We start from the raw sequence: 24,216 nt of genomic DNA, 5'->3' as shown, positions 1-24,216 counted from the left end.
ACTAGTTGCCCAATAACGGGGAAAAATAAATCACTTCCCTGGTCCTTTTCTGTAGGCTAGTTGCCTACTCTTTTTCCACTCCACCCGTCATTATGTTGCCTTCTCCCTTCTGTAAGGGGTGGACGCCCCCAGTGTGCCTCAGTGCCCCTTGACTGTCCTCATATAGCCCCTCTCAGGGTAAGTTACAGTCTGCATGGGTTGCTCATCATAGGCACACAGTAGTATATAACTGGCCCTTTAAGCAAGGCCGAGTCCACAAAGCAGTTTCTAACTGTTGTAACGGGGCACACCCCAGGTAGGGGGACCCAGGCCCACCCTACTCCACCGGGTCCAAGCCCAGGGCCCTGTGAGCAACCAGGTAACGGGTCGCTCCCTCGGCGGGGCCATCCAGCTGAAACGCACCGAGGTTCTCGGGCCAGCTCCCACTCCTGCCCTGGGCCACTTCCTACCTGGATCCCCGGGCTTCCTTCCCCTGGACTTGTCCAGCTGGCTGCAATCTCCAGGCCAGCATCCCCTCAGCCAGCAGTCTCTCGGTGGCGCCAACTCGCCTCCACCCAGCCCCTCCTGGAGTCCCTGGCAACCACTGGGTAAGAGCTCCCTGCTCCAGTCCTTCTCCTTCGGCTGTCTCCCTCCAAGGAGATCCTGCTCACTCTGCAATCAGCCCTCCACTGGCCTTCCTTAAGCAACCTGTGCTTCTCTATATATACCTGCCAGCTGGGCTCTCACTCCCCTAATGGGTTCAGCTGGTTTCCCCAAGCCAATTGTGCTGCCCTAGATAGTTGCTGCCAGCTGGGCTCTCCCTAGCCCCAAATAGCTCCAGCTGGCCTCTTTCTTTCTAGCCCCGGCTCCAGGCCTGAGTCCTGGTCTTAAAGGGCCAGTGCAGGGCAGGCGCCCTGTCACAGGGTCACACACTTTGCCTCTCTTGTTGTTGCTAGAAACTCTTCTTGTTGTCCCTCACAGACAAATTGCTGCAACTCCAATTGCACTTTGGTTTTCCTAAATACACCCCTGATGCGGGGACCATGTTTTTATCCCCCCCTCCATCATCTGTCCAAATTTCCACTTCTTGGAAGCTTCCTTTTTGTGTTTAAGAAGCTCAAGGAGATTTCTCTGTGAAGCCAAGCAGGTTGCCGACTGTCTTTGCTAATCTTTCTGCACATCGGGAAGGTCTGTTCCTGTGCCCTCACTAAGACTTTTTAAAATACTGCCCTCTCTCCTGGACTCCTTTCCCCCTTCTATTAGTCTCCCAGGGGATCATAGAATCCCAGGGCTGGCAGAGACCTCAGGAGTCATCGAGTCCAGTCCCTGGCCCAAAGCAGGACTAACCCCAACTCAACCATCCCAGCCAGGGAGGCGATCCCGAGCAGAAGTCCCACCCCTGACACCAGCCTCGGTGCCACTTGCATGGGTCCATGGGCTGCAGGGAGAGCTGGACCCAGGGGCCTGGCTCCACCAACGTTCCAGACCAGGTCTGCCCGCCGCACCCGCTGTACCCATGCGTCTCCCCTAGAAGTGGCAGGCTGGGAAAGATGAACTCTGCTCCCTGCCCCCAAGGAAACACCTCCTGTGCCACGGATAGCACCAGCCCCACGTGTGTAGGGCTGCATGGGGCCCTGAGGGTTGGAAGTGCCGGACCTTCTGAGCAGTAGCTTGGTGGCGGGGTTGGGTGAGAGCTGTGCCAGTGCGGAGTTCAGGGGGCCTCCTTTCTTGTTGCTTATGATGCCTGCAGGGAGAGGCTGGGGGTGGGAGTCCTCTTCTCCGGCCCCCAGCCTCAGGACAGCCGGCCTTCTGCAACTCAAACACCTCCCCTGTGGCCCAGCCCCATGCCCCACACTCAACCTCCTGCCCCGGCCCAGAGCTTGCACCCCAAGTCTCCTCCTGCACTCAACTCCTCCCCCACAGCCTTAGGGGAAGTGCGGGTGTGGGGAGAGGGGGAGGAGGGGGCAGGACTTGGACCTGTTCCAGGCACCGCATAAAACTAGACAAACCTGTCGGACAGGAACACGGTCACTGAGCAGCATCCCGGCATGAACGCTGACCCGGCTTTTCAGACGTTCGCAGGAGTTTGACAGTGCAACGGACAGGCGCGAGCAGAGGGCATTGTCTGCTGAGGGCTGACACATCCCTCTCCATTACCCCGGCAGAGTGGCAGCGGGGGGCGTGGAGGGGTGTCTACTGCATCGCTCCGCTTAGCCATCTCACGTTTCCTTGGGCAAGGGCCGGCCTCTCCCATTGGAGCTGCTTCCTGCTCCCTGCCTTGGGGAGATGCTCTCCCTCTGATGCCAGCCTCTGCTCTTCTCCCTGGGCTGGTAACAGGGCTCCCCTCCTACTTTCGAATCTTAAATGGCTCTTTCCCCGCCCTGCAGCTTCCTCACTGTGCCCTGGCCTGGGAATGAGGCTGCAGTAGGGGAGGGAGTTTTCCTCTGGGGTTTGAAGCTGGTACCTGCCTCCTGCCCCCGCCTCACTAAAACCTTCTGACACCTTCCTTGTGGAGTCTGTCCTGCTGGGAAGGGAGCAGCCCCAGCAGGAGAAGCCGGGAGCTGAAGCTTCCTCAAACGTGAGAAACAGGCTGAGGCGCTGCAGCGACAGCTCAGCCCAGTCACAGGGCTGAGGACAGAGGCAGCTCCCTGGGACCCAGGCCTGTCCCAGCCAGAGCAGGGCAGCTGGGGAGGGTGAGAAATGGCCTCAGGCGCCTCCAGGGCTGAGCTCTGCCCCTCACACTCTGATTCTCTCCCTCTCCCCAGCCAATGTGACTCTGGATCCAGACACGGCCCATCCCCGGCTCCTCCTGTCTGAGGATCGGAAACGTGTGAGCTGGGCAGACCCACAGCAGCCCCTGCCCAGCAGCCCAGGCAGTTTTGATACTTACGTCTGTGTGCTGGGCCGTGAGGGATTCATCTCGGGGAGACATTGCTGGGAGGTGGAGGTGGGGGATGGGGAGTTCTGGGCTGTGGGGGTGGCCAGAGAGTCTGTCAGCAGGAAGGGACGGATCAGAGTGGCAGTGGGGGGGCGGGGAAGAGGTGTCTACTTAATCTCTCTTCTCAGCCATCCTACGTTTCCTTTGGCAAGGGTTGTAGGGGAGGGTGTTTCCCTCTGGGGTTTAAAGCTGTGACCTGCCTCTTCCACCCCCTCCGCACTAAAAGCTCCTGACTCCCTCCTTGTGGCATCTCTCCTGCTGGGAACGGAGCAGCCCCAGCAAGGGAAGCAGGGAGCAGGCACCTCTGTCAATATGAGAAGCAAAGTGAGGAAGGCCGGTGGCAGCTCCGCTCAGTCTCAGAGGCCCAGGACTGAAGCGGCTCCCTGGGACCCAGGCCTGTCCCCCGCCAGAGCAGGGTGGCTGGGGAGGGTGAGAAATGGCCTCAGCCACCCCCAGGGCCTAGCTTTGCCCCTGACGCTCTGATTCTCTCTCCCCAGCGAATGTGACTCTGGATCCAGACACGGCTCATCCCCTGCTCCTCCTGTCGGATGATGGGATGGGCAGCCATGTGGACGCCACTGCCTGACAACCCGGGGAGATTTGATGCTGTGTGCCACTTGTATGGGCCCATGGGTCCTGGGCTGCAGGGAGAGTTGGAGCCTGGGGCCTGGCTCCACCCACGTTCCGGGCCAGGTCTGCCCCCTGCACCCATGCGTCTCCCCTGGAAGTGGCAGGCTGGGAAAGTTGGACTCTTCCCCCTGCCTCCAAGGAAACACCATCTGTGCCGCAAACAGCACCAGCCCCACGTGGGTAGGGCTGCATGGGGCCCTGAGGGCCGGGGGGGCTGGACCTCCTGAGTAGTAGCTTGGGGGTGGGGTTGGGTGAGAGCTGTGCCAGTGGGGAGTTCAGGGGGCCTCCTCTCTTGCAGCTTGGTGATGCCTGCAGGAAGAGGCTGGGGGTGAGAGTCCTCCTCTCCAGCCCCCAGCCTCAGGACAGCCTGTCTTCTGCAGCTGAAACACCTTCCCCCGGCTCAGTTCCATGCCCCACACCCCAACCTCCTGCCCTCCCCCAGAGCTTGCACCCCAAGCTCCGTCCTGCACCCAACCCCTCCCCCAGAGTCTCAGGCAGGTGTGTGTGTGGGGGGGGGGGGCTGGGGGTAGGACTTGGACCATTCTAGGTGTAACCCTTTCCCCAGGTAGCTCTGGTAGCAGCCAGGGCTGGGTTCAATATCCTGGGGTCCCTTTTCATCCATCTCACCCACAACTAGCTCGAACCCCCACCCAGTAGCCTGGGAAATTCACACACTCCTGGGCGCCTCTGAGAGGCCATGCTTCCCCACTCACAAGCACAGAGTCTGAGCATGGAAAAGAAACTTTTAACGAAAGAGAGAGAGAGAAGTGACATGGCATTAGCTTGGGAAAATACCACAATCAGAGTCCATAACCAACCCGCGAGTAACCGTCCCAGCTCAAGTGGATTGAGCAACGTCCTTTGCCTCTCAGGCTCACCAGTCCTGAGTCTAGTCCTGAGAAGTGGGTCTGGCCCATGAAAGCTCATCACCTAATAAACCATCTTGTTAGTCTTTAAAGTGCTACATATTTTTTCCTTTTGTTTTACCAGGATCAGACTAACACGGCTACCTCTCCATTGTTAGTCCAACAAGGTAAGGGTCCCATTCACCTACCCAAACTTTCTCTGTACCCCACTTCAAACGCCCCCCGCCCCTTCCAGCTCCGTCCAGCTCCGTCCAGTCAGCCTCTTCTGCCCCCTTCTCACTAAAGGCTTCTGACCCCCTCCTTGTGGCATCGTTCCTGCTGGGAAGGGAGCAGCCCCAGCAAGGGGAGCCAGGAGCTGGCACCTCTGTAAACAGAAGAAGCAGAGTGAGGAAGGGCAGTGGCAGCTGGGTTCAGTCTCAGGGCCCAGGACAGAGGCAGCTCCCTGGGACACAGGCCTGTCCCAGCTAGAACGGGGCTGCTGGGGAACCCGGCTGCCCCCAGGGCTGAGCTCTGCCCCTCAGGCTCCGATTCTTTCTCCCTAGCGAACGTGACTCTGGATCCAGACACGGCCCATCCCCAGCTCGACCTGTCTGAGGATCGGAAACGTGTGAGCTGGGAAAGCACTCGGCAGCCACGGCCCGACACCCCGGAGAGGTCTGACACTCATGTCTGTGTACTGGGCCATGAGGGATTCACCTCGGGGACACATTGGCAGGAGGTGGGAGTGGGGGATGGGGAATTCTGAGCTGTGGGGTGGCCAGAGGGTCTGTGAGCAGGAAGGGACGGATCAGCCTCAGCCCTGAGGGGGGGATCTGGGCTGTGCAATGGTGCTGGGATCAGTTCCAGGCTCTCACCTCCCCTGCAATCCCTCCTGCTCCTGAGCCGGGCCCCCAGCAATATCTGGGTTTGCCTGGACTGTGACTGGGGGCAGGTGACATTTATCAATGCTGGACCCGAGGCCTCAATCTTCATTTTCTTGCCTGGCTCTGCCTCTGGGGAAGGAATCCGCCCCTGGCTCTGGACGGGGACAGGATCCCGACTCCGACTGTGTCCCTGAGACACCCAGGGGTTCTCTGGCCTCACACCCGCCAGTCTCTATCAGGTCTCCCTGTGACAGTCTGTCCTGCTGTCGCTGTGACCCTGGAGGCTGCTACAGGTCTCAGCTCTGTGCAGCCTTTGGCCTGTCCCACCGCAGAGAGCACTGAGTGAGCGAGGCAGAGACATGCATCTCATGGTCCCAGGGATCATGCAGCCTGTTTGCCACTGTCCTCTGTGCTCTGGAGATCCTGGGTCAGACAGTGTCCCTGGGACTGGGGTGGAATCAGGCCACTGGGAATGGAAAATGGGCTTCTCAAGCCACAGTCAGCCTAGCATCAGTGAACTGAAGGACCCTGGAGATGCAGAAAGAGCAAGTTCCCCGGAAGGACAGATGTGGGGGCTGGGTAGGAAGTAGAATTCACAACCGGGCTGGGGACAGGTAGATGTGGGGGCCGGAGCAGGATGCGCCTGTCTCAGCCTGGGCCCCTACCTTTGACGGGAAGGACTGACGTGAATACCACCTGTGCGCCAAACTCCTTCACCCGTAGCCCCAGAGCCCTGTAGTTACTCTTGATCCACTCAGTGTCACACCTCGCAGTATCACTAGCATGGGGTAGTAGTCAGAAGGCAGGATAATCCTCGACAATGCCTCTGTGACAAAGCTGAAGGAAGTGGCATCTTAAGAGTTGAGAATTCATGCCCCAAATAGCTGAATTTCCCAGCCACCTCCCCAGAATTTAACAAACTTGCCATTGCCAACCCAGAGCCAATTCCCTCTAAGGCAGTGGCTGTATCATGATGGACCCTTATATGGTTTTGCTAATGGAGTTCTGCCACAACTCCCATCCTTGTTGGAGTAAGGGTAAATATGCAGGATAGAGAGGAGGTGGTGTTGCAACCTGTACGTGTTTAATTACCTATTGAGGGTGAATTAACAATCTTTGATTAGCCTCTTCCTGAATTACCATTGGACCCACAGTACTCACAACAGGAGCTGGAAGAACTAATACTGATTTGGGATGCTTAACACCATATGGTCCAACTACTGACCATATTCCTGAATCCTTTAGAGTAACCTCAATCTTGAATATTTCTGCACAACCATATGCTAAATCATGCAAACTCTGTTTCCCCCTCGTACCTCCAGGGACTGGTGCAAATCTGCCAGTTGGATACAATATCCCATCCCCAGGGGCTGTGTCTAGACTGGCAAGTTTTTCCGCAAAATCAGATGATTTTGCGGAAAAACTTGCCAGCTGTCTACACTGGCCGCTTGAATTTCCGCAAGAACACTGACGATCTCATGTAAGATCATCTGTGTTCTTGCGGAAATAGGATGCTGCTCCCGTTCGGGCAAAAGTCTTTTTCTGAAAGACTTTTGCGCAAAAGGGCCAGTGTAGACAGCACAGTACTGTTTTCCGCAAAAAAGCCCCGATCGCGAAAATGGCGATCGGGGCTTTTTTGCGGAAAACCGCGTCTAGATTGGCCACGGACGCTTTTCCACAAAAAGTGCTTTTGCGGAAAAGCATCCTGACAATCTAGACGTGCTTTTCCGAAAATGTTTTTAACGGAAAACGTTTCCGTTAAAAGCATTTTCAGAAAATCATGCCAGTGTAGACGTAGCCAGGGTGTTTAGCTGTTAACAACCTTTGGGGTCACGTGGTGTCTGGCTGAGTAGAATGTATCAACCCAGGTGTCGCTTGCTTATATAGGTAAGGAGTCCAATTTACATACCGAGCCAAGAAGGACTGATTGCACCGGAGTATTCAGTCATATGCGCATATTAGACTTCCCTTGGTGTAACAGTATGGTTACAGCCATCAACTGTAAAGTCTGCTATCCCATACTCACATTCCATCTAAATTGCATTAAAATAGTGCCACACCAGGCTGTAAGAAGGGGAGAAGGCCTTCCTAATAGCTCCCCATTGTCACCAGAGAAAGAAACAGATCTCAAGATGGGTTAAGAAAAGTAACACCATTCTGTCTGGCAAGAAACTGCTCATCAATAGTTGTGGTTCTGGAATCCTCATTCTATGATTATTGTCATCACACTTTCCTATTGTTTGACCGTGTGATCTCTGCCTGGTTTGTAATTGTTTTTGTCCGCTGTATAATTAATTTTGCTAAGTGTAAAACAATTAAGGTGTTGGGGTATGATTGGTTAGGTAATTCTGTTATGATTGGTTAGGAAAATTATATTAAAATAATTGGTTAAGGGATAGCTAAGATGGACTCAAGCTTCATTATATAAACTGGGGTCCAAAAAGTGATAGAAGCAGAAGGAAAAAAGGAAACCAGCTAGAAGAAGAGCAACAGGGAAACACGCACAGAAAGGAACAAGAAGAAGAAGGAGGAAGACCTGGAAGAACTCACCTCCAAGGCCCAGCCAGGACCCCTCTCTGCAATGCACAGGGGCAAGTGGAGGGCATTTTCTGCTGAGGGCTGACGCATCCCTCTCCTTTACCCTAGAGAGTGGCAGTGGGGTGTGGGGAAGGGGCTTCTACTGCATCGTGGCAAGGATTGGGGTCTCCATTTGGAGCTGCTTCCTCCTCCCTGCCTTGGGGAGACGCTTTCCCTGTGATGTCGGCCTCTGCTCTTCTCCCTGGACTGGTAATGGGGCTCCCCTCCCACTTTTGGATCTGAAATGGCTCTTCCCCAGTCTGCAGCTTCTTCACTGTGCCCAGGCCTGGGAGCGGAGGGTGCAATAGGGGAGGGAGTTTTCCTCTGGGGTTTAAAGCTGGTACCTGCCTCCTGCCCCCGCCTCACTAAAACCTTCTGACACCTTCCTTGTGGAGTCTGTCCTGCTGGGAAGGGAGCAGCCCCAGCAAGGGGAGGAGGGAGCTGAAGTTTCTGCAAACCTGAGAAACAGGCTGAGGCGCTGCAGCGAAAGCTCAGTTCAGTCTGGACAGAGGACAGAGGCAGCTCCCTGGGACCAAGGCCTGTCCCAGCCAGAGCAGGGCGGCTGGGGTGGGTGAGAAATGGCCCTGGCTGCCCACAGGGCTGAGCTCTGCCCCTCATGCTCTGATTCGCTCTACGCAGCGAATGTGACTCTGGGTCCAGACACGACCCACTCCCCGGCTCGTCCTGTCTGAGGATGGGAAACGTGTGATCTGGGCAGATCCACAGCAGCCACTGCCCGACAACCCGGAGAGATTTGACACTGAGCCCTGTGTGCTGGGCTGGGAGGGATTCACCTCGGGGAGACACTGCTGGGAGATGGAGGTAGGGAATGGGCGAAACTGGGCTGTGGGGGTGGCCAGCGAGTATGTGATCTGGAAGAGAGAGATCAGACTCAGACCTGAGGTGGGGATCTGGGCTGACTCTCACTGACCCTGTGACCAACCCCATCCCTGAGCCCCTCCATGAAGGATCCGGGTCTGTCTGGACTGTGACCGGGGGCAGGTGACATTTATCGATAAATTTATCGATTTATCGATGCAGCATCAACCCCAACTCAACCATCCCAGCCAGGGAGGAGAACACAAGCAGAAGTCCCACAAATACCCCTGACACCAGCCTCGGTGCTGTGTGCCAGTTGTATGGGCCCATGGGCCCTGGGCTGCAGGGAGAGTTGGACCCAGGGGCCTGGCTCCACCCGTGTTCCGGACCAGATCTGCCCCCTGCACCCGCTGCACCCATGTGTCTCCCCCAGAAGTGGCAGGCTGGGAAAGTTGGACTCCGCTCTCTGCGCCCAAGCAAATGTCTCCTGTGCCGCAAACAGCATCAGCCCCACGTGGGTAGGGCTGCATGGGGCCCTGAGGGCTGTGGGGCTGGACCTCCTGAGTAGTAGCTTGGTGGCGGGGTTGGGTGAGAGCTGTGCCAGTGGGGAGTTCAGGGGGCCTCCTCTCTTGGCACTTATGATGCCTGGAAGGAGATCCTGGGGGTGGGAGTCCTCCTCTCTGGCCCCCAGCCTCAGGACAGCCGGCCTTCTGCAGCTCAGCTCAGTCTCAGGACCCAGGAGGACGGAGGCAGCTCCCTGGGACCCCGGCCTGTCCCAGCCAGAGCAGGGCTGCTGGGGAGGGTGAGAAATGGCCCCAGCCACCCTCAGGACTGAGCTCTGCCCCTGACGCTCTGATTCTCTCTCCCCAGTGACTGTGAGTCTGGATCCAGACACGACCCATCCCCTGCTTGTCCTGTCTAAGGACTGGAAAAGTGTGAGATAGGGAGCCACACGGCAGCCACTGCCCGACACCCCGGAGAGATCTGACACTCAGTCCTGTGTGCTGGGCCGTGAGGGATTCACCTTGGGGAGACATTGCTGGGAGGTGAAGGTGGGGGATGGGCGATTCTGAGTTGTGGGGTGGCCAGAGAATTTGTGAGCAGGAAGGGAGAGATCAGCCTTAGCCCTGGGTGGAGGAGAGGGGATTCTTGGCTGTGCAGTGGTGTTAGGATCAGTTCTAGGGTTGCTTTCACTGACACTGTGACCCTCCTGCCCCTGAGGCCTCCCCCCCAAAGGATCCAGGTCTGGCTGGACTGTGACTGGGGGCTGGTGACATTTCTTGATACTGGTACCAAGGCCCCGATCTTTACTTTCCCACTGGGCTCCCGCTCCGGGGAGAGAATCCGCCCCTGGCTCTGGGTGGAGTGGGGATCTGGGCTCAGACTCTGCCCCGAGATCAGGGTGGAATATCAGAGAAGATTAGAGTTGAAAGAGATTTCAACAGGTCATCTAGTCAACCCCCTGCTCAAAACAGGGCCACCCAACCAGAAGCTTGACAAGCCTGGTTTTGAAATTCTACCTCCTCCCTAGGGAACCCATCCCAGTGTTTCCCCACCCTCCTAGGGAAATAGCTTTTCCTAATATTCAACCTAGACCTCCCCCTAATGCAGCTTGAGACCACTGCTCCTTGTTCTGCCATCTGCTGCCACTGGGAACAGCCTCTCTCCATCCTCTTAGGAATCTTCCCCTTCAGGGAGTTGAAGGCTGCTCTTAAATCCCCCCTCACACTTCTGCAGAGTGACTAAATCTAAATTCCTTAGGCGCTCCTCATTGGTCATATGCTCCAATCCCCATATCAGTCAAAAAAGCAAACAGAATGTTAGGAATCATTTAAAAAATGGATACAGAATAAAACTCATCTTATTGCCTCTATATAAAACCATGGTACGCCCACATCTTGAATACTGTGTACTGATGTGGTTGCCTCATCTCAAAAGAGATTTACTGGCATTCAGAAAAAGATTCAGAAAATGAAAACAAAAATGATTAGGGGTTTGGATCATATCTCATATGAAGAGAGATTAAAAAGATTTGGACTTTTCAGCTTAGAGAAGAAAAGACTAAGAAGGCATATGATAGGGGTGTATAAAATCATGACGGGTGTGAAAAAAGTGAATAAGGAAACGTTACTTACTTATTCCCACAATATAAGAACTAGGGGTCGCCAAATGAAATGAATAGGCAGCAGATTTAAAAGAAACAAAAGGAAGTTTTTCTTCATTGAGCGCACAGTCAACCTGTGGAACTCCTTGCCAGAGGAAGTGGTGAAGACTAGGACTTTAACAGGGTTCAAAAAGGAGCTAGATAGATTCATGGAGGTTAGGTCCATCAATGGCTATGAGCAAGGATGGGTAGAAATGATGTCCCTAGCCTCTGTTTTCCTGTTTTGATCCCGCCCTCCGGGGAATCTGGTATTGACCACTGTCAGCAGACAGAATACTGGGCTAGATGGACCGTTGGTCTGATCCAGTATGGCCATTTTTATGTAAGAACTTTTCTATTTGCTGAGATGTGTTTTCAGAACCTCTCATCTCTGCAAATCTTGTTTCCTCACCCAGATAAAGCTTCAGGTGCATTTAATTCAACATACTATGACACATACTATGTACATTCATACATGTGTATGTTGAGTATCTCATCCTAAAACCAGTACCTTAGACATTAGCCATAACTTCTATGCTGCTTCCTTCTCAGAGGCTGATGCTGCTAAAGCAGAAGTGGGAAACCTTAGCTTGGTGGCCAGAAGGAGGTCGCGTGGGCATGCTGAGGGGGCAGGGATATAGGGCAGAGGAGATGAGTCAGGAGAAGCAGCATCTCTCTATGCCTTTGCTCTCCCTCGCCTTTTATCTCATGTGCGCCAAACACTCGATAACCCCAGCTCTCTGCTCTTCCTAGCTCCCGCTGCCCCCACCATGCAATCCCCAGTGTCCTCCCAGAACCCATCAACCTGGTCCTTAATGTGTGATGCCCCAGAGCCGAGCATCCTGAGGGATTCTGGGAGGAGAGGAGTTAGCAGCCCCAGGGAGGGGAACAGGTGTCTAGAGTGAAGGGGGAGGGCTGGCCCCAGTGTCCTTCCTCTCCTCCCCATGGCAGCAGGATCCTGGCTGGGAAAGGAAAGGAAATGAGGGGGGGGAACTTCACCCAGGCAGAGGGAATAGCTGGAGGAATTGCTCTCTCTCCCTTCCCTCCCCCCACTTTCTCCCAGCCTATCAGCTCAGCAGTCAGGGCTGCAGCAGGGCAGAGGGGCTGCTGGGGGCTTCTCCTTTGCTTGGGGCTTACTTAGATCAGGGCTGGCCCACAACGTTTTGGCTCCTGTGGGAAGTGCTGGCTGGCTCACATTGGCTACGTTTGGGTCCGGCGCTGTGGCTTAAGGTTTAATCTTTGTATTCATGTCCGTCAGTGTGAAAGAAGCTATTTGCATATATTGTTCTAGGACAAGTCTGTTCTTTGCTATCAAATGACTTCAAGTATCTTCAAGTAGCTTCAGGAGCTGAGATACTATGTGGTTGTCTAGATAATGCATCAGCATCTATGTTCTTGCTTCCTGGGCGGTACTTTAGGCTGAAGTTGTATGTGGACAATGCTGCTAACCACCGGTAGCATCCAATTTGGCTGATGTCAAAATATATGTTAATGGATTGTTATCCGTGCGAACCTCAAATCGTGCTCCACACAGATAATCATGCAACTTATCTACTACAGCCCATTTTAAAGGCAGAAATTCAAGTTTGTGCACAGGGTAGTTTCTTTCAGAGGGTGACAAACTTCGACTGATGAAAGCTACTGGCCTCAATCCCTCAGGGTATTCTTGATATAATATCCCTCCTAAGCCATCCATACTGGCATCCACATGCGGAACATACGGCTTTTGAGGATCAGCAAATGCTAATACAGAAGCTTTGGAGAAGCATTCCTTAATATTCTGAAAAGCCTTTTCACAGTGTTCATTCCATCGGTCCCCAAAGGGCTCAGAAGGTTGGAAATAGGTTTTATCTGTTGGAATATCTTTAGGTCTTGAGCCATTTTTGTGAGGTGGTGGAGGGTAGCCTTGCAACAACTCATTCAGTGGTCTTATCAATCTGGAGTATCCCTTCACAAAACGCCTATAATAGCCACAGAATCCCCAAAATGAACGTAGGGCAGTTAAATTCTGAGGCCTGGGCCAACTGGAAACAGCCTCAATTTTTGATGGGTCCGTGGCAATACCTTGCTCTGACACTATGTGTCCCACATAAAAGACTGAAGGGCGGCAGAATTTACCCTTATCCAAGGATAGTTTCAAGCCTCTTCCCTGATATCCCGTACCAGTTTGGAGGAGGGAGGATTTTGGCGTGAGTCAGAAAGCTGCAGCTTCAGGGCTATTAGGTTGCCAGAACAAGCACCTTTCAGTATTTGTTCCATTCTCACCTGATCCACGCAGCTGGCAAGTATCCCCTTCTTTACCAGTACCTTATGTAGGAGCTTCTCTAGACGGCATACGTACTGTGACCGTTTCTCACCCTCTTCTTGATAGGTGGTGTGAAAACGCAGATACAAATCTTCTCCACTCTCAGTAGTCCCATAAATATCATCCAAAGCGTGGAGATACTCCATAGCACCAGCAGAAGGTTTACTCATCCGTAAGGATCTAATGACATCAGAGGCTGGTCCTCTCAGACTTTCAGCTAGTCGTTGCCGTTTCACAGTATTGGAGCATTGCCATTCCTCCATCATCTGGAGAGCTTGGTCTATCCAAGATTCAAAGTCATCCTCTCCAACAGGGGTAGGATGAATGCCAGGGAAAAATCTCAGCTTCCGATATCCAACTCCTTCATAGGAGGGAGGGGTATATTGTTCCATCATTTTTCCTAAAGCAGCTATCAGACCTTCATTTGTGACAGCTGAGGACATAGATGCTGGAGTAACAATGGTCCTCACATCTTCCACTGACTTTCCCCTCTTTTTGCAGAAAAACATTCAATTTAGCTGCAAAGTCAGAGCTCACAGCTTCAGTGGTCTCCTCCTCTGGGACATTCCCAGGCAGAAACACAGGCCAGGGACCAACTTCACCCACAATACCAATTTCCGAGGGTACACATTGTGGGTCAAGATCAGCAGCTGCTCTCACCAGTACTGACACAGTCTGGGTGTTAGAGTCACCTCGGCGACCACAGATTGTGGTTTTTCCAAAGATTTTTACAGTTTCTAATGCCTGGTAGATAATAGCATCCTCAGTATCTATGGGCACTTTACCCAGCATAAGCGCTCGACTGGGTGGTGTGGGAGAAAAATCAAATAACTCCAATTGTGTCTAAAGGGGGGGACTGTGAAGGAAATCAAAACTCTCTAAAAGAAAACTGCTGTAAGGGTTAAAAGTTTTCCAGGCCTCTCTCGCTGTATCAGAGAGAAATCAAATTAACTCTAATCAAGACCCTTACAATGCCTATCTCAAGTTCATGGATACTCCTAGTCTGTCACAATTTGTCATGTAAACCCTTATCTTTGTCACAGTTTGCCTTGTAGACTCCTCCACTCAAGTTCTCATGTGGCTTTGTGTACTGTAAAAACTTACTTCTAGCACTCCTGGTGTGACCAGAAACATCTCAGAGTACTTCTGCTGAGACTTTGATATGTTAAAGAAAACAATCAACAACTAAACTGTCTGAGCATACTGTATACAGGATCCCTGAAACTGTCTCTCAAGGCTGGCTGCTACTGCTCTCTGGTAGCTGTCAGACTGCATGCATGCATAATAAAGTTTTTCCTTCTAGGTTTCTCTCCTGCCTCACTGCTTTGACGTCCAGCCTTGGACCCTTCTGGGGGCTCTGTACCCCAGGACAGTGGCACTCCTACATCTCTACACCAGGACAGTAACTTAAGGGGCTCCATGATGTACCCAATAACAGAATTAGCAACACAAACCAAGGTTTTAAATACCAGCAGATCTCAGAAAACAATCATAACTCCAACACTATTAAAGAAAGCAAGGACAATTTTTCTTGCAGCAAAATTAGAGGTGGTAAAGGGGATCCCAGCGGTGCCTCCAAAATGTAACCCCCTTTTTCCTCCCTGGGTTACTGGGGAGCAGGTCACACTCACAGGTGTGCCTGGGCGCCTGGTGTTGTAACCCAAAAGAGATCCTGAGTACCCCAGTGGTGATGGTGTTTAGCTGGGGAAAGCCTTATCCACCCCCTTGCTGCAGTCCCTTGCTGGTAATGAATGTAAAGTGGCAGTGCCTCCACCTGGCTGGCCTTGTACACACACTGGTGCCTTGAGACCCTCCAGGAATATACTCATTCCAACATAAAGCTGGATCTAATTCCAGAACAGCTACAAATCATAGACATCTAATAGAACACTTTAAAATAAACAATCTTTACTTAACTAAACAGGGATTAACAAATTAGCAAGGAATAGCATTAACAAAACACATAACAATAACTGAAGCTTATATAACTAGACAACAGTGACCCCACCCCAGAGTGTGCACACCCTTAGACTCAGTCCCAGACACTTGCTTGCTTTGGCGCGCTGATGTTGCAGCTGTAGTGAGGGTTTGGTCCAGGCTAAACAGCAGCTCTGTCCCAGGCAGCACTTTTCCAACAAGGCCCAAATTTACTGCCTCATGCTGTGCCTATAGGAAGCAGCCTGCTAACTCCCAGTTCCAACAGGCATGTAGTAGCTGCATCCAACAGCCCCTGCACTGGGTCAATGTCCTTGGCAGCAGCCTGGCTCCCCCTTTGGTTCCAAACTGCAAGGCAGAGTCCCAGACTGCTAGGCCTCTTCTTCAAGCACATGGGGAGAGCCCCCTCTCTCCCACAAGAGTCCCTCCTTCCTCTTTGTTCATGGGAATTGTAGTCTGGATTGTAGCACACAGGGTCTTTTTAAAATAAAACAGAGGCCCCTTTAGTAAGGGGACTACACCTACAGACAACGTTAACATACTTTTCTTCTTCCTGTTCAGAGACAAACAGTATTCCTTCAACTTATTCAGTTATTCCAGCATAATTCATCTTTCTGTTACAGTATAATTCTTTCTACTTTCACAACCATGTGGAGACTCTTAGTCCAGCATAAAAAAGTTCTGTGAATGACACCCAGGATGGGTGAGGGGGGGAGGACTTACCAGTGTAACTACATCTGGTTAACCACACACTTTAAAGTGATACGTTAGCTTAGAGCAGTGTAAGACAGGAGCTTAGGCCTAGACCAGGCATGTCCAAAGTCCGGCCCGCGGGCCAATTGCGGCCCGTGTTCCGGTTTAATATGGCCCCACAGGTAATTTGGCAATATCTATCTTTTATGGCCCCCAACGAATCCATATGTATTGAGATGAATACACTGTAAAATCTCAGTTAATGTCAGTTGATCTAAATCAGTTATAAATATATTTGGACACAACATATATACTTGGTGTTATGTTCCTGTTCATATTTTTTTAACTTAAAAGTTGACAGACAACCTTTATTACCAATAATATGTAATGTACTTTACAATGTTCCTGACATATATTTCAGCTTCCTGGATTTTTTTTTTCATCTGGCCTTCAGATATGAAAGGCAGAGTGATTTAACACCTGTTTAGATTTGTCATCCATGTGACGAAATGAAAAGTATGCCGTTTGCAATAAACTTTGCATAAAATAGTTAATTTGCATTTAATTTTAATGGTTCAAAGAATGTCAGGCAAAATGGTCGGCCCTCGCGCATGTTCACTTCATCAAATCTGGCCCTCTTTGAAAAAAGTTTGGACACCCATGGCCTAGACCCACCAAGGGACTTAGGTGCTCAGTGTTGTAACCCCTAACTTCTGGGCACCTAGAAAATCCCTGGAACAGCAAATGGAGCCACAAGGCCTAAGCTAAGTGTCAAGATTTGTTTCATATTGAATGGGGAGAGACATGTGCCTCGGAATGGGATCTACAAAATCATTCTTTTTTCCATGCCAGATTCTATAGGATGGGCAAGTGCAACCACCCTGGGCCCTCTGATTTCAGAGGGAAATGTGGTCTAGGTCTGCCTGGGAAGGGAGGTCTAGATCTCAAGGCAGGTTGTACCCTGGCTCCTTTGGCCTCAGCTGCCAGCCAGGACCTGGGACCTCTCTTGGTTTTTACCACTGACAGGAGACGCTGATTGTAGGAGTCCGGGGTTTCTTTGGTGTAAGAAGGAAAATGTATGTTGTTGAAAGGAACAATGTTGAAGTGTGTATGTAGCTGACCAAATGTGACCTTGCATTGTGAGAGATAGTGAACCTACTGAAACCAGCCTGATCCAGCTTTTCTGCTTCAAGGATGAGACTAACACTCATGTCACTAAGTTTATCTATGCATATTGAGATAGGGGGGCTCCGAGCATTAAGCCAATCATAACGCTGTTACTAGCTTATGTAATGTCTATTCCTTTTTGTGTGTAATCATGGATATATAAGGTTGCTGTGGACATTTGATTTCTGAAGTCTTCCTTTTGAAACTTCCCACAGCTGTGTCTTAATAAAAGTGTTTCTCTCCTTTCAACCCTGAGTCTGGATTTCTGTGACAGGTGCAAATGTTATTTTTTACAAACAACATGGGCACATTCTTGTGCCCTGAGCACAAGGCACAAACAGTAGAAACAAACATCAGCCGACAGCTTCAGCCAGCAGCTTCCTTACTCCGAGCCCCACGTCCGTGTGGGCCGGGAACCCTGGGCCTGAAGCCAGCTCTGGGGGCCTGTGTCCTGCTAGGCTCACCCTCATGGCTGCTTCTGCTGCAGACCATGTGCTCTGTGAGCAAGAGCCTGAGGGGAGGGCAGATTGGCGCTTTGAGCACTGCCTGTTCTTGAAACAGGCAGCTCCCATTGGCCAGAAACCAGGATTGTGCGGCTCAGGATGGTGCTGGGGGCCAATGGGATTGTGCTGGGGGCGGGAGCAGCCATGAGGCACCCCTCCCCTGTTCACAGTGAGTGAAAAACAAGAGGCCCTGCAGTTGCTACATTGTCCTGCATTTTGCTTCTGCAGGGCTGGAGCAAGCCGGGGGGCCTGCCAGGGGCTCCCTGCTGTGTCTGGGGCCTGATTGTTTTGCCCAGGCCTGCTGTAGCACCAGCGGGGGCTCCCTGATGTGAGGGGAGCAAGGGGGGGGGCCCTGGAGTCAAGCTTCAAAAGTCTGGCTCCCATATTTGGCTTATGAACCACGTAGGTTGCCAACCCCTGATCTAGAAGGCTGGAAAAACCACTTCCAGTAATGTAGGAAGCGTCTGCACTATGTAGTTGAGTTGCATTAGCGACTGTAGCGCACACACGGCCTTATTCTGCCTGAGGCCTGTCCACACCTGAAAGTTGGGTTGGCCTCCCTGCGTGGCTCGGAGCTGTGAAAGGTGTCACCCTCTGTGAGGGAGCTAGGTTGATCTGAGCCCTGGTGCCGAGGCAGGCAGGTCAATGCAAGAATCCTTCTGTTGATCTAACCACAGCCTCTCCCAGAGGTGGATTCACTGCGCTGCTGGAAAACTCCTTCGCTGGGTGTAGGAAGTGCCTTTGGCTAGCCGCTCATTTCCACTGCTATTGGGGTGAATGAACGCTCCCTGGTCCCCTGCGTCTTCCTCTACAGGTGCAGAGCCTCCAGCTTCTCCCCAAAATCCCAATTCATTAATGGTGTCCCTGTCACCCTACATCTGCCTGTTCCCAGCCCGGCTGTTAATTCTGCTCTCTGCCCAGCCCCTACATTTGGGTCTCTGCTCTTTCTGCAGCTCCAGGGTCCTTCAGCTCGCTGATGCTAGGCTGACTGTGACTTGAGAAGCCCATTTTCCATTCCCAGTGGCCTGATTCCCCCCCATGTCTCAGTGGCACTGTCTGGCCCAGGGTCCCCAGAGCTTTCCTGGGCCACAGACAAACAGCGGCAAACAAGCTGCATAAACCCTGGGGCCATGAGATTGGCATCTCTGCTTTGCTCACTCAGTGCTCTCTGCGGTGGGACAGGCCAAAGGCTGCACAGAGCTGAGACCTGCAGCAGCCTCCAGGGTCACAGCGACAGCAGGACAGACAGTCACAGGGAGACATGATAGAGACTGGGGGGTGTGAGGCCAGAGCACCCCCGGGTGTCTCAGGGACACGGTAGGGGTACGTCTAAACTACGTGGCTCTGTTGACGGAGCCATGTAGATTAGTTTACTTGACAAAAGGGAAATGAAGCGGCGATTTAAATAATCGCCGCTCCATTTAAATCAAAATGGCCGCCGCACTGTGCCGATCAGCTGTTTGTCGTCACAGCGCGACAGTCTAGACGGGGATCTGCTGACCCCAGAACCTTTTGTTGGCAGATCCTGTAAGCCTCGTTTCACATACATCCTCTTTTCTAAGTTAAAAAGCCTCAGTTGTTTAAATCTCTCTTCTAAACCCCTAATCATTTTGGTTGCCCTTTTCTGAACCTTTTCTAATGCCAATATCTCAATATATCTTATACCATGGATTTATAGAGAGGCAATAAGATATTTTCTGTTTTACTCTCTATCTCTTTTTTTAATGATTCCTAACATTCTATTTGCTTTTTTGACTGCCGCTGAACACTGCGGGGATATTTTCAGAGAACTATCCTCAATGATTCCAAGATCTCTCTTTTGAGTAGTTGTAGTTAAATTAGTCCCCATCATATTGTATGTGTAGTTGGGATTATGTTTTCCAATGTGCATTACTTTACATTTCTCAACATTAAATTTCTTTTCCCATTTTGTTGCCCAATCACTTAGTTTGGTGCGATCTTTTTAAAGCTCTTCTTGAAGCTTTGGTCTTAACTATCTTGAGCAGTTTGGTATCACCTGCAAATTTTGCCACCTCACTGTTTATCTCTTTCTTTCGATCATTTATAAGTAAGTTGAATAGGATAAGTCCCTGGACACACTCTTCTGGGATACCACTAGTTACCTCTCTCCACTCTGAAAACTTACAATTTATTCCTACCCTTTGTTCCTGTCTTTTAACCGGTTATCAGTCCACGAAAGGACCTTCCCTCTTATGCCATGACAACTTACTTTACTGAAGAGTGTTTGGTGAGGGACCTTGTCAAAGGTTTTCTGGGAATCTAAGTATACTATAGCTACTGGATCCCCCTTGTCCACATGTTTGTTGACCCCCTCAAAGAACTCTAGCAGATTAGTAAGGCATTTTACTAATTGTCTCATCATTTCAAGACAATCTCCAATTTAAATGGGATTCTTCCCAGTGCAGAGGGCAGAGTGTCTGGCAGGGGAAGGGATAAGAGAGTTGAGATTCCAGGCTTTCATATTTATAACACTATCCCCACTCTGAACTGGTAGAAGTACATTTTAATTATGACAGAGGAACAGACTAAGACTGTCATGGCTCCTTCCCCACTCTGGCATGATAAATGCAGAAGTGAGGACCAGCAAGTGTACCCCAAAGCCCTATCTACCAGGCTTTGGTATAAAACTTCCCCCAAAATCTTAAAAACCTAGATCTTGGGAATAAAACTTCCGCTGCCACCACCCAAATGTTGATAAAGAAATCAGGGGAAAGATCATTTGGGAAATCTCACCCATAAAATAAAAATCAGGGCACACAATTAACCACTGCCAGGTTAATAAAAAGAAAAGAAAGAACTTTTTTTATTACAACAATATTCCTGTTGCAAGCATAATGACTAGATAGGAAGGTAACAAAATATAGTCATGGAGAAACTCCATGGGCCTAGAACTTAGTTACAAAGAAAAGCCAAAACATCTTTTAAACAGTGCCAGATCTCAGATCCTATACCCAACCCTTAAAACAATAAAGCCTAACGAAACTACCTAAACTTTACCCTACTTACAGAAAATGAAGAATGGTGTCTTGAAGAGAGAAAGAGACATGCTTGTCCCTCTCTGTAGCTGCAGAAAACACACCCAGAGAGACAAAAGGAGAAAGGAAAAAACCCAAATTCCTTTGTCCCAGTTTGAAAGTCCCACCTACATTCCTACTGGTCACTCCACCTGGCTAGGTGTAGTTAACCCCTTACTCCCCAGGCTGCTGGCTAACCCTCATAATCATGACAAGACAAACACAGGCATTTAATAGGAAAAGGTCTGAAACTCACTGATTCAGGCATTAATGAATTGAACTGATTGCTTATAGTCACCATGTCCTTCAAGTTTTTAGAACTGGTAGAGCTCATCCACCTGTATCTAATGTATTTGAGACACTCTGGTTCTGTAAATGTAATGATCAGGCCTTTTTTGTAGCCATATCGGAAGGCTTAAAGCCTTCACCTGCAGGCAGATTGAAAAATCAGAAGCTGGGAGCTCTACAAGAGGGTGACACATCCTCACATTTCATCTAAATTACATTAAAATGTGTTTATGCTGAGTGATGCGGCTTTGGCCTGGTTAGCAGTTTATTTGACATAGAGGAAATGTTGCCTTAATTCATCTAGTTATTAAGTGCTCTGTTCCTAAGTGGCTCCATGTCGGGGACAGATTTTTTTTGACCAAATACTATGCTTAGGGATAACAGCCCACCAAAGTGAGTGCTAAGTACCTAATTTTTTCCTGTGAGTGCTCCAGCCCTGGAACATCCATGGGGTTGGTGACTCTGTGTCTCCCTCAGTTTCACCTGCAGGAATTCACCTGCTGGCTTCTGCCACTTCCCATACAGCTCACCGAGAGGGAAATCTGTGTGGAGTATCAATCTGGAGCCTAGCCAGGCCAGCAGGAGTCACTCTTGTTCCTCCAGGAACTGCTGCAGTTGCTGAAATTCAGCCACAATCTTCTCAGTTTGTGTCTGCTACTGAAATGAAAATAGATGTAAGCGGGGGGCTGACTCGATGCTTCCATTACAGCCAGCTGGAATGGGAAAGAAATCCTGGGTGTGTTGATCTGAGGAAGTGGGTCTGGCCCACGAAAGCTCATCATCTAATAAACCATCTTGTTAGTCTTTAAAGTGCTACATAGTCCTGTATTTTATGTAAATACAATTTGTCCCTGCTTTGCTTAGATGTGGTAGATATTCGGCTGTTACAATGGTGTTTTGTTAATTGTAATCAGCCTGTCTGGTGTTGGGTGACAAACTGTGTTAATACCAATTGCAATCTCTGTAATTATTGGGGGAATACAAAAGAAGAAAGTCTGTGCTTAACCTGGCACAAAGGAGGGAAACACTCTGTTAAAATAATGAGATTGTGGATGTGCGCATGTAAATACAGTTCAGTCAGTTTGCTTAGGCCTGATAGATATTCATCTGTGACAAGGGTGTTTTGCGCATGGTAACCAGTTTGGCTGTTGTGGGGTCACAAACTGTGTTAATACTAAGGCTACATCTACACTATAAGGTTTTTGCGCAAAAATGGCTGTTTTTGTGCAAAAGTCCGCTGAGCGTCCACACCTCAAGCGCGTTTTTGTGCAAGAAAATCTACAGTCAATTGACAGAACAGAGGGCTTTTTGCGGTGTAGGTATGCCTCCTTCTATGAGACATAACACCTTTTTGCGCTACAGCTCTTGCACAAAAAGGCATGTGTGGATGCACTGCAGGGGTTTCTTGCCCAAAAAGAGCCTATCCGAAAAAGCACAGGTTCTCTAGAGCTTTCTTGCGCAAGAGTATCCAGGCAGTGTGAATGCTCTCTTGTGCAAAAGCGCATCACAAAAGCATCCCTGAAAAAAGGGATAGAGAATAAGATGGAGAATATCTTATTACCCTTATATAAATCCATGGTACGCCCACATCTTGAATACTGTGCACAGATGTGGTCTCCTCATCTCAAAAAAGATATTCTGGCATTAGAAAAGGTTCAGTGAAGGGCAACTAAAATGCTTAGGGGTTTGCAATGGGTCCCATGGGAGGAGAGATTAAAGAGACTAGGACTTTTCAGCTTGGAAAAGAGGAGACTAAGGGGGGATATGATAGAGGTCTATAAAATCATGAGTTGTGTGGAGAAAGTGAATAAGGAAAAGCTATTTACTTGTTCCCATAATATAAGAACTAGGGGTCACCAAATGAAATTAATGGGTAGCAGGTTTAAAACAAATAAAAGGAAGCTCTTCTTCACACAGCGCATAGTCAACCTGTGGAACTCCTTGCCTGAGGAGGTTGTGAAGGCTAGAACTATAACAGTGTTTAAAAGAGAACTAGATAAATTCATAGAGGTTAAGTCCATTAATGTCTATTAGCCAGGATGGGTAAGGAATGGTGTCCCCAGCCTCTGTTTGTCAGAGGGTGGAGATGGATGGCAGGAGAGAGATTGCTTGATCATTTCCTGTTTGGTTCACTCCCTCTGGGGCACCTGGCAATGGCCGCTGTGGGCAGACAGGATACGGGGCTAGATGGACCTTTGGTCTGACCTGGTATGGCCGTTCTGATGTTCTTAAGTTTTTGTGCAAGAACTCTTCCGCAAAAGACTTCTTGTGCAAAAACCGTGCAGTGTCGACGTAGCCTAAGTGCAGGAATTGTGAGAGATGATCAGCGATGCTTGCAGTTATTTGTGGGGATTCAGGACAGGCAGACTGTGTTTAACTCAGTTCAAAAGGAGAGAGAGTGTCAGTGTAAAAAACCTCGGATGGACAAGGGCTCCCCTGCCAAAGCTCTGTGAAGTTAAATGTCAGGGCTCTAAATCAGCAGGCTGCACGTCCTCCAGGTGTGAGCTGTAAGACTGGTCTCTTCCCCCACCCCACCTCAAATGCTAAAACTAGAGCAGTCTCCACGAGGAGGCTCTTTTATTATTTTAAATTTACTCTTGTGGCTGGACTGCGCTTTGGGGTGAAATCGCTAGGTTTGCCCCAGAGCCAAATCCACCGCAAGCCAGCAGAACATGCAACGAGCAGCATGATGAGCAGCCGGCAGGGGGCGAAGGAGAGGCGTGAGGAGCGGCCCACAGAGCGGCCGCGGCGAGGGATGACAAATGGCGAGCAGGGAGCAGGCAGATGGCGGGTGACCAGCGGGATGAGTAAGATGCCTCTTTACCTCCCCTGCACTCGGGATGGGAAGTGAACTCTGCAACTGCACCTCTGAACTCTCGACCTGCCCTGAGTTCTCAGCAGCTGGGAGTGGGGTGCAGAGAAGGGTGGGGCATGTGAAGGGGACGTTTACATTGCTGGACGTAAGAACCGGAGAGGCAAAGGACGCTGCCGAGCCTGCTTGGGGTGGGACGTTTACTCGCGGGTTTGGGTATGAACTCTGTTTGTGGCGGTTTCCCAAATTAATGCCACGTTACTCCCCTTCATCTATTAAAGGTTTCTTTTCCTCTCAAACTCTGTGTTTGCGAGCGGGGGAAGCGTCACCCCTCAGAGGCGCCCAGGGCTGTTGTGTGAATTTCCCAGGTCACTGGGAGCTGGAGACAGAGGGATGGATGGAGAGGAACCCCTAAATATCGAACCCAGCCCTGGCTGCTGCTGGTGCAACCTGGCAGAATGGTTACATCGGGAAAGGGCTGGTCAGGGATATGGATGGAGCCTGGGCATCTATCCCCAGCCTTCTCCTTCCCCCGGAGCCCTGTCCCCCGACAGCCTCTTCCCCTCCCTGCCCCTGCCCTGCAGGGAGGAATGGGCCGGAGGGGATGGTGCTGGGGTACAGCTGTGTTTACAGTAGGACTGACAGGAGCAGCACTGACCCCAG

The 24,216-nt window shown here is 50.8% G+C and overlaps 1 protein-coding gene across 1 annotated transcript; it reads right to left on the bottom strand.

Annotated features, from left to right (window-relative positions):
• Nucleotides 1-12,951: 12,951 nt before the first annotated feature.
• LOC149522143 (paraneoplastic antigen Ma1 homolog) lies at nucleotides 12,952-13,515 on the bottom strand. The gene has a single exon (XM_089771483.1). The coding sequence runs from the start codon at nucleotides 13,513-13,515 to the stop codon at nucleotides 12,952-12,954; it is 564 nt and encodes a 187-aa protein (XP_089627609.1).
• Between the last annotated feature and the right edge of the window lie 10,701 nt (nucleotides 13,516-24,216).

The sequence above is a fragment of the Pelodiscus sinensis genome, chromosome 19 (assembly GCF_052426305.1).
Source record: "Pelodiscus sinensis isolate ZL-2025 chromosome 19, ASM5242630v1, whole genome shotgun sequence".
Classification (NCBI taxonomy): Eukaryota; Metazoa; Chordata; order Testudines; family Trionychidae; genus Pelodiscus; species Pelodiscus sinensis.
The sequence above is the reverse complement of the archived record's forward strand: the minus strand, read 5'-3'. Positions and strand labels throughout refer to the sequence as shown.